The following is a 10,954-nucleotide window of genomic DNA, read 5'->3' as shown; positions in this document are numbered from 1 at the left end:
TGGCTGAGTGGGCGAAGTCTTCTGCTCTCTGGTACAGGGATTGGGGTCGCAATGATAGCGGGAAGCGATCAACTCAATTGCTGCATCGTAGGTTATTGAAAGCTGAAATCTGAGTCCAAAATGTTGCACAATGCTTCTTTTGGCTGGGATGTCAGCTGAATTTTTTTAATAAGTTATAGACCATGCTAAATATTTAAAAAGCATATTGAGTCAACCCATGTTTCCATCAAAAGCTTTTGAGATAGATATTGGGTCAGGACGTAAAACTGCTATGCTTCTACCTACCTAATGTCAAACATAAATTGAAGCTATAATGCTGTGAAAAGTGTGAAATATGATCATATATTTTTTCAATTATGTCATCATGCTCAAAACAAGCTACAACATTTATAACGGTAATTATGAAATAACTGTTATGAACTGGTTATGCTTCACAGTATAGACCTGCAGAACGCTCCACATCACCTACAGCTACTCTGGCATCACCCTTAGTTATTAACTAAAGCCCCTTAATTATTGGTTATGGTTTACCATACATCTACACTGGACTTATTAATAAACAAATGGTTTAACTTTCTGTATACTGTAACTGGCACACAATGACCTTCCCCCTTTAACTCATCACTTGTAGCAGTCCATAGCATGTAAAGAAAAAGTCTTTAAAGACAGTTTGAATCCACACTTTTAATGCTTGTTAAGACTGGGCCGTTTCCCTTCAAATACCCATCCACTAAGTACAGCTTAAATAAACATATTTACAAACACGTTATAATGCATATATCAATGAGAAACACCAAAGACAGCCCTTTTCATACACATAAAATCATTTTAAAGGGTTTTAACTGTAACACAAAACCAATAAGATTAAGACTGGACAAAAAAGGTGCCTAAAAAATGTGATTCAGTGTTATGGTACCATAAATATAGAAGTTGTCAGTTATATATACATTTACAGGACAGGTCTTATAAATCCTAAACCCATCAAATAACTAGCTGCATTTATGTGCGCTGCAAGTATTCTGTTCTTTCCGCTCATTAATGCACCTATATCCAATAATTATCAGTAGATCTGTACCAAACCTCAATGTATTACTTTGTAATCACAGCAAAGTTCAGTTAAAACAAAATATATAGATATTCCTTCACAACATAGTATGAAATAAAAACGTAGCAGCTCCCCATCCACCCAAGAAATCCCATCTTCATTTAGAGACATTCCATCAAAAGTCCAATTACAAAGACAGACCTTCATCCCTTCACCTTCATTAGTCATTGGTTCATGTGTCCTACATACATAAAAGCATCAAGCTTGGAAAAAAGAAAAAAAAAAAAGGTAACAGAAGAGTCAGAAAAACTTGGTCCTATAACAGAATGATATTGCTTTATAGGCATACTATGCGGTGTACCTTAATATTCAATAATAATTCTACCCTATTGCGTGTACATTTGTTCTTAAGGCTTTATTACACTGCTTCTAAACCAAGCTTTTTAGATTTACATAAAACATATTTTCTTTTAAATCAGCCTCTGTTTTCCTGGAGCATTTTATGATTTCAGATGGTTGCAAATTCCAACATATTGCACATTAATAAATGAAGTCTAAAGTTGGAAACAACTGAGCCGCGTTCAAGGCACTGACTTCATCACCATAACTTCTTGTTTTTATCTGTACATGGTCCGAAAATGTTATTTGCAATACAGTGTTTAAGAAAATGTAGCTATAAGGTTTATAAAGCCGATATCTGTAGGACGTTTCTTTTTGGATTTTGGCAAATTTCTGTATGATTTTGAAACCTTTGCAGGCATTTCTGGAGCAGTTTAGTTTTCTTGGTTAGTGCCAAAGGCTCCCTGGGCAGCAGAGGTGGCAGCGCTAGCTGCAGCGCTCTGGAAGGTGCGGTTGGTCAGAACTCCTTGGGAAAACTCCTGCTGAGCCTTGGTGAAGCTCGCGCCAGTCCTTCTGTACTTGGAGTGGACCTGAGATAAGAGCAGTTAAGGTTATCATGGAGACATTTCCTTTTGGACATCATAAACTCAAATGATTATTCAATATCCCATTCTGTGTACAGGTGTGCATAATCCATGCCACCTTTTGATAAGTATTGGAAACTGAATGAATAATGAATCTGTATGCAAAACAAGCATATAACGAGTCTGTTGGAGCCAGAGCTCCATGAGCAAAAAGTTATTTCCCTTCATTGACCTCCAAATTATGGCTTGCTTGGTTTATATTTTCTTTCTATGCTTTCAACCAAATCCTGGATCCTTGCTTCCCTGAACAATGCAGACCTCCAGCCTGGACCCACTCAAAATGGTTTTACTGAAAATGGACTAGAAAGCCCTTTACTACAGCTGCACAAGAGTCATTAACCAAAGACATCTCCAAAACAGGCCAGTCTGCATCTGGACAGTAAAACCCTGGGGGAAAAACCACCCCAGTTGAAGACTTTATACATGCCTCCAATTAAAAAACAAACTGGTAATCTCTATTGGAGGGTTTTACATGGTGCCATCGCCATAAGCTCGTTTTTATCCCTTATCTTATTAATTAGGGTGTTTTAAATGAGCGTCCTTTCTGCGCTCTATCTGAAAATGTATTCCATGTTTTTATGGAATGCACAAGACTAAATACCTTTTTTAGCTTTTTAATAAGCGTTTTTAGTCTTTTTAGAAAATTTTTTAAAAATGCCAAAATAATAGAAACAAGCCAAAGACCTGACATTGAATTTTTTTTTAATCAGCAAAGCAAAGATGGCCCTTTACTTGTCCTGCAAAGACCCTGCAGGAGGGACCTCACCTTGATCCTGTGGCTCTGTGGAGGTGCAACGTTAAAGCCAGAATAAAGCTGGAGTTTCACTTCCTCAGAACATGGAGGATTTCATGCAGCTGTGGGGCTTTAACAAAATTATACGTAACCTGACAGATGGAGTACTACAACAAGCTCCTCAGTTAAGTGATTTGTAGCAGACACTAGTTTTACATAAATAATTAATTATTTTGTTTGATTTTTTTAAAATAAAGAGCTGTTAAAAGTCTTTAAATTGAGCTCATCAAGATGTTTGAGGACTTTTCCTTTCTACAAAGTGAAAACAGCATTACGGAAATCTGTAGTACATAAAATGTTTTACTACACACTGTCATGTCAACCTAATTGGATGATACATGTAAAAAGAAAACAGGTTTGCACTTACCAATTTTAGCAGGATGACACCCAGAACAGCGTTGACAGTGAAAAATCCAGCCACTACCATCATAACCACAGCGACCCCCAAGTTATAACCAATCATGCTAATTGATGAGATCCATCCACTGTCAAAAACAAGAGAAAAATGTTTGAAATTTGTCTTTTTTTTTTTTACTCAGTATAATGCAACACCTATCTAAAAAAACTTGTCAAAATCTACTTAGTTTGCTAATATAAATGTTATTCTTAGTGACACATGAAAAAGATGAGGCTTGTAAGAACTGAGGATGGAAAAAAGCTTTTAAGTATTGATACACAACATGATGCTGAAAATAAACCCCAAGAAGAAAAGCTCAGCGCACTTACAAAAAAAGCACCCCAGACAAGATAAGTCAACAGGAATCTGTCAAAGATATGCAAGAGAGTGGAAACAGGAGAGAAATAACCACCAGAACACTTAGCTGAGAGTTATGCATGCGCTATCCAGATCCTATGCACACCGTCATGCTTATACAAACTGAAACAGACAGCTTGTTTAAACTAAAACTCACCTGTTTCCCCATGAGGGGATTCCTACTGACTGGATGATGTACACTGCCACTTGGAAGAAGAAGACGAAAAAGAAGAAAAAGAAGCTGAAGGAGCTGTCAGACCTGTGGAAAAAGAAAAATGTAAGACAATGTAAGCGTTGCTTAAATAAAGCGCTGCAGAACTACAGTAGCAGGCATTCAAAATGGCCCTTTCCAGTCAGAAGGCAGCAAAATCCCCTCCAACTTCCAGCCACTGGCCGCCTCCTGGACGTGCATATTTTTTTACTCTGACTCCACCCTTTCACTGAATTACAGCGTCTGACCAAAAGATAACGCGTCTCTTTAGATCTGAATGTCCACAAATCATGACAAAGATATTTTAGATGTTTAAAAAGGAATTTTAGCTAAGGACCAACCAAGGGCCCATCCAGGAAAGTGGGGAAATTTTGAATGGTTACTACTGTAGTGATTGCCAGAAACATCTCAGAACTGATTGGTAATGACTCCTGAACTCCCAAACATTTTTTTTTTTTTTTCAGATTTAGATTATTAAATTAAATCCCATGACCTAAAGTTGGGACTGACCTCTTTTTAAAGCTTATATATTTTTTTTAAATAGAGTTAAAAATAAATATTTTTTTGTTTCAAATACGTGAGATTTAAATCAAGAATACTTATAACAATAATATAAAAGGCTCATAGAGCGACAGTATCACACAGCCCTACACTGACCTACGAGTGTAAGTTAAACCAGCATCTCAAACTTTAGTCCTGATCTACCCCAAGACCACTTTAAACATTCCCTACTTTCAAGGTTTTATATTCCACAATCTGTACAGTTTTACCCCAATATAACAGTAGCTACCGTCACGCCGCACAAAAGAAGCCAAGACAGAAAAAACCTGTTGCTGCAGCAAAGTCACAAATTCAGACGCATCCCTTCCACTAAATGGACAGCATGGATGTTATTGAATTTATTACTGCAGTTCAATGGTGAACAATATGGAGGACCAGGAGGGTTGGAAATAGAAAAACATCCATTTCAAATGTAACATTTAAATCATACAATTAGAAATCCCATTTGAAAAGCATCATCTAACTGTACATGTTAAATTCAATCATTAACTGCATTTAATGATTCAATATTAAATAAATAGATTTCTACTATGATAACTGGTGATAAAAATAATATTCAATAAGATGTATTTGTGTTTAATAAGTGTTTATTCAGACAAACATGAATTCTTAACTGTAGGCCTACATAATAGGTCATGATGAACTGTTTACAGTCAGTAGCTTTGTGTCAGTCAGTCCAAGCTCTCTTTCCACTTTTTCAACTCAGGCAGACCAATATTTGGTGCAACAGCTTTTTAGGATAATACTAAAATCTGTGTTAAGTATGTCTCTTTTGATGTGAAGATCTCNAAATCATACAATTAGAAATCCCATTTGAAAAGCATCATCTAACTGTACATGTTAAATTCAATCATTAACTGCATTTAATGATTCAATATTAAATAAATAGATTTCTACTATGATAACTGGTGATAAAAATAATATTCAATAAGATGTATTTGTGTTTAATAAGTGTTTATTCAGACAAACATGAATTCTTAACTGTAGGCCTACATAATAGGTCATGATGAACTGTTTACAGTCAGTAGCTTTGTGTCAGTCAGTGCAAGCTCTCTTTCTAATTTTTCAACTCAGGCAGACCAATATTTGGTGCAACAGCTTTTTAGGATAATACTAAAATCTGTGTTAAGTATGTCTCTTTTGATGTGAAGATCTCAAGGTTTTTTAAAAATGTGTCATGAAACTCTAGCTCTAGAAATGAAATAGGCAGAAATTAAATGCAGAGGTAAATTTCTCCAATGTGAGATCAGTAAAGTTTAATTATTATTATTATTAATTGTCATTATTATTTTTATTAGTATTAGGCTAAATAAATACCACAGAAGCTACATTTTCAAAAAGCATCCCACTTTACCCACTTAAACCGAAGCAAAGATAAAGTTGTGGTAATAATTTGTAGTGTTGTGGTAAAATGAAATTTTAAATTACTTAGCATAGCCTACCTGCCTTTAAGTGGCACTTCAGAACGCAAGAACTCCTGCACTGAACCAATTCCGCATTGCCAAAGGTGCAAATAGCTTTAGCCTTGTCGAGTTTTTCATTCTTAAGAATAAATTTTCCCTGGAGCAAACCCAGCGTCTTTATAGCTGCATCCATGTTAGCTCGTCATGTTCAATGTGCTTATTTATCAGTAAGGCTACACAGGTTTGACGGCTGATTCTCGCCCCTAGATATACATCCGCGCTAAAATATCAAGGTGAAAGTCATCATTAGTATACACCCAGCTCCCAACCCGACTGTGAGAATAGATTAACGGACATATTTTGTTTATCGCCCGATAACGGGCATTAACGCAGCTTTTGTTAACACCGATAACGGCCCATCAATAGTTCTACGAAACTGGGGGCTGAGAATAATTGAACCAGTACATAAGGACAATTACAGTATTGCTAAATAAAGATTCCAGGATCTACATTTTAAATCACTGTTGAGATAAGAAATAGATGTTGCCTAATTTTATACAACCTAAACCTTCATGTAAGTACTGCTTTTTTATTTAGCAACAACAAGGTAGAAAGGAAGGTTTTTTTAGACTAAAGAAACAAAACATGTTTTGGATTTAACAAAAAAGTTAATATGTAAAACACAACTTTGGTGTCAGAATTAGATTTCCCTTTAATAACCACATCAGTATAGTTGAATAGACAGTTTGAAAGCAGTGAAATGTAAAACCTTCATGAGTTTTTCATCAATATTTAAAAAACAGGAGCATTAACGTACTTCTGACCTACTCAGAAAGTTTAACATTAATAGAATACACACCACTGCTCATGCATTCTTGTATGTCGACTTTTCAACAACACCTGGATGCAGTTTTGATCATATTAACAAACTAATTTGCATAAAAAAAATATATGCAAAACATGTTTACCTGAAGGCTTTGTAAACTGGCCTGTACCAGCAGACGAAGGACACGGGAGTGAAGAGGATGAACCAAAGGATGGACAGACCAAAGTCAACTCCTTTACTGCTGTCGGCGGTGAAATAGGCCAAACAAGCCAGCACGTTGAGGAAGAGTGTGACGCTGTGCACTGAGGTGGTTCACCAGAAAACAGGAGCAAAAAGAAAATAATTCATCAACCCATACATTTTAAAACATGTCTGTTTTAATTGCCTACAATAAACACACAACTGTTTAGGTTTTGCATAGAGGATTCCTTGAAGACAGGATACATACACATCCAGAGGTAATACATCCTCTTGCATATTCTGCGGTAGTCTTCTGGGATTTCTTCATCAAAGTTCTGATAGAAGCACGGCTTTATAGGAAAGAACTTTGGAAGAGGTGGCCAGTTGTTCTCCTTAGCTAAGAAACATAAATTTGAACATTCCAGTTACATTTCTGCTTGTTTTTTTTTTACTGAAATATGTTCCTTTGCAGCTCCTGAAATCTGCTAATCTTTACCTCCTGTGTTTGGGTCTCTGCTCGTGGTCCTGTTCTGTAACTCCTGCTCCTTCCGCTCCAGCTCTGCAGCCTTCCTCTCCAGCTCTTCCTGCTGTTTGATCAGGTTAGCCTGAGCAGCTGCTGCCGTCGCCTGAAGCACATCCAACAAACCAAAGCTCAAACACCACAACTCTGTCTAGTAAACATGTGATGACAAATTATTGAACCCCACAAAAATGAAACTCTTCTCTTGAGAAAAAAAAAAGTAGACAAATCTATCCTCAAATTTTTATCCTTAAAGGTATAGTGGAGGATTTTTGCGAATATATGAAAAGACCAGCCCCCTCCACTTTAAAAAATAATGCACATGCACAACCCTGCGCGTCTGAGAGCGAGCACAAGCCCATTTCTCCTTGTGCACGCTCTGTTTAAACGTTGCTTTTACATCGCTCGTAGAAGCTTACTTTCCAGAGGAAGATTTGCAATTTTTCCACTATATCAGACTCACCGCCAGTAAGTGCAAATGGGGAAGAGCACGTAGGACAGCCTTACGTAAACATATCACCAGAATGATTGACAATTAGGAGGACTACTTATTTTGATGATCCACCCAGAAAAAGAACATCCTCCACTATACCTTTAAGTAAATTATTACTTGATCAAACATTTATGGGAAAATTAGGCATCACAGTTGCTCAATCTAAACTAAAAATAAAAATGAGAAGCTAAACTTGGAGAATGAAAAGCAGCAGCAAAACTTTTAAGAGGATACATTCAACAAGTTACAAAACTTGCTTGCAAAATGATTGTAGGAATATGCAATATTTCTACTGCCTACTTTTAAGCATTGAAAAAGGATCCCTTTAAAAATGTGACTTCTTAATATTTTTAATGTACTGGATCCTGTTTGCAATAAACTTAAAAACGACCTGCTTAACATTTCTAATTTGCCATTTCTCCCATTCATAGGAAAGAAACATTTAGCCACCTCTTTAAAACAATTCACCTCCTTTAACCTTCATATTCTTCCTCTATCCTAAAACCACATGGCTGTGGTTTGTACCAGCAATGCTATCAGCCTTTTTCAAAGATTTTAATTGGTAATGTGAAGTTTTTTATGTCCTAAAATACAGATTAAATCAATCAGAGGTGCCCAGACTTTTTGGATCCTTTTGATTTTTAGTCATTACAGAAGACTTACTGCTGTAGATAGATTTTATCTGGTATCTGTCTGAACGAAACACACACAGACTTTGTTGTATTATCAAAAGCTCTGTTAAGTAGGGCTGGGCGACATGGCTTAAACATTTTTTTTTTAAACAAATCCAATGGATTTAGTTTTTTTTCCTTTCTTAAGTTGTGCAATAAAAAATACACATTACATGCTTTCAAAAACTAGCTCTTATTTCCGCCCTCCCCTCTGGTAGGCAACCTTAATTCAAGCAGCAAAAAATGCAGCAAAATAATCATGTTTCACAACAAAAAAATTATAAAGACATTAAATCCAAAAAAAAAGAAAATTACAAATGATCCACTGGACTTTGTTTCCAAGTTTGAATACGTTTCGCTTCCCATCCAGGAAGCTTTTTTTAATTCAAATTGTCGTTGAGTTCGAGGTTTAAATCCTGGAACTCTAATGTTATTCCTGACAATTTTGAATTTTTTGGAATGACTATGACCTGAATGACTGAGAATCTTCACCAGCATGAAGACACTAAATGTTTGCAGCTAGTGGTGTTACACAGTGAGATAGTTGATCAAAGTAATGAAAGGGAGTCACTCTGAAGTTTGGGAGCCCAAGGAGTAGATTGGTTATTTTTGTTTTGTTTTTTCTAAAAGCTAAAAACTTTAACAAAAAATTTGATTAATTTTATTGATTAGTTGCCCAGCCCTACATAGAACTATCCTACTTGCCTTAAAAGGATTTTAATTTACTTTCAGAGCATAATTCTAAATGATAGAAGACTGGAAATCTAACTGAACCTCAGTTTCCTGTTACCCTTAAATTTGTTGGTAGCACTGCTGCCTTGCAGCAAGAAGGTTCTGGCTCCGATTTCCGGCCCAGGGTCTTTCTGCATGCAGTTTGCATGTTCTCCCTGAGCATGCATGGGTTCTCTCCGGGTACTCCGGCTTCTTCCCACAGTCCAAAAACATGAGTTTTAGGTTAATTGGCTTCTCTAAATTGTCCTTAGGTGTGAGTGTGTGCATGAATGGTTGTCCTGTGTGTCTCTGTGTTGCCCTGCGATGGACTGGCGACTTGTCCAGGCAGGGTGTACCCCGCCTCTTGCCTATTGACTGCTGGAGACCAGCACCCCTCGCGACCCCAATTGGGACAAGCGTGTCAGATAATGGATGGATGGATGAATCTGTTTCTGTCACATAATGGCAATTGTTTTAATTTGTGTGGCACAAGGACGGAAGTTAAAAACTATCTGCAAAGGTCTGCTGACCCTGCGTGGGCCCCTCTATAGGCAGACAGTGTGACATGGAAAGTTATTCATGTACAGCCCAGAGAAATGTTAATGATTTTAGGATTGGTTTAAATCAATTAAAACTGTAAATACATGCACAACTTGTCATTGTAACTGAACTTAATATTTTTCTAGTGTAGGTAGACTCTTCCCTCCCACTTACTTGTGTGCTTTGCTCCACAGATGTGGGAAGTACAGCTGGCTGGGATGGAGAGGTAGCAGGCGCAGGGACGGTTGTTCCAGAATACTGTCCCTATAAGAGAAGTAAATAAAAAACACCTATTGGCAAAGCACCCTTTGAGAAATACTTTTCATCTGTAACTTCAGTTAATTATTGATGTATCACCATTTCTGCTGCAGAGAATGGATTATACTCCCCAGTGCTTTCATTGGTCCTGCTGATGGCCTGTGTGACTGAGGCATCCTGGAAGAAGAGGAAAAACAGACATACAGTGAGGACAGATGGGAACTCTGTATGAACTAATACTCTTATGAGGGGCTCCTGGTCTGCAGTCAGCATCTATTAAAAGTTACTCTATCAATCAATCAGAGAGAAGCCATGTGGAGAATGAGGACTGGCCAGCCTGATCAATTTATTATAGCTCTACCTGCTGAAGAACTTAATGTTAGTTCTTAGAGAAATTAATATCCAAAATCAAACCTCAAAGCTGACCTGGGTGACAGTAAATATCAGGCTGTTGGTATAGAGCTACATAACCACTGACCAATCAGGCTGCTCTCGCTCCACCATTGGGAAAGCAATGGTGATGCAAGAATCAGACCGGAACCACTGAGCTATGGAGTCAGTTCATGGGCTCACTTCTTAATATAAACCCTGTTCCCTGGTGAAAATGGGTCTCTTTTAAAGGAAAAATGGTCTCTGCTGTATTGCAGAATGATTAAAGAGTAGTTTAAGCAAAACAATGAAATTAAAGAGTTTATTTGGTTCCAGATTTCCAAATTCTCACTACAGCCAGATGTTCTGGACAAACATGTCTGATCCATGAAGGCCCCACATCACAACCTCCATGACTTAAAGGATGTGCTGCTAATTATTGGTACCAAGTCGAAAAGTTTCCTTTCAGAAGACTAGAGGTGGTCCCTAACTGAACAAAAACTGAATTAAGTAATCAACATAGAATATCATGCCCAGTCAATGCCTATGGCAATTATGCAAAGAAATATTAATACTGTTATCATGCAACCACTAGGTTTGTTATGGTGATTGTTTTTTATTAGATGTAAGCAAAGT

At 37.1% G+C, this 10,954-nt stretch overlaps 1 protein-coding gene across 1 annotated transcript in view; it reads right to left on the bottom strand.

Moving 5' to 3' along the window:
- Positions 1 to 675: 675 nt before the first annotated feature.
- The window catches only part of LOC107086523 (secretory carrier-associated membrane protein 2-like), a 12,567-nt gene continuing 2,288 nt past the window's right edge, over positions 676 to 10,954 (bottom strand). Inside the window, exons 2-9 of the mRNA XM_015377512.1 lie at positions 10,049 to 10,126; positions 9,866 to 9,955; positions 7,253 to 7,382; positions 7,025 to 7,153; positions 6,719 to 6,878; positions 3,733 to 3,834; positions 3,189 to 3,306; positions 676 to 1,974 (exon numbers count right to left, since the gene is read on the bottom strand). Of these exons, the coding sequence (XP_015232998.1) occupies positions 1,819 to 1,974; positions 3,189 to 3,306; positions 3,733 to 3,834; positions 6,719 to 6,878; positions 7,025 to 7,153; positions 7,253 to 7,382; positions 9,866 to 9,955; positions 10,049 to 10,126 (963 nt within the window). The 3' untranslated portion in view covers positions 676 to 1,818. The remainder of the gene's footprint in view (positions 1,975 to 3,188; positions 3,307 to 3,732; positions 3,835 to 6,718; positions 6,879 to 7,024; positions 7,154 to 7,252; positions 7,383 to 9,865; positions 9,956 to 10,048; positions 10,127 to 10,954) is intronic.

Source organism: Cyprinodon variegatus, unplaced genomic scaffold (assembly GCF_000732505.1).
Source record: "Cyprinodon variegatus isolate N-32 unplaced genomic scaffold, C_variegatus-1.0 Scaffold156, whole genome shotgun sequence".
In the NCBI taxonomy this organism is placed as follows: domain Eukaryota; kingdom Metazoa; phylum Chordata; class Actinopteri; order Cyprinodontiformes; family Cyprinodontidae; genus Cyprinodon; species Cyprinodon variegatus.
Note: the sequence above shows the minus strand (reverse complement) of the source record. Positions and strands in the feature narration are given on the sequence as shown.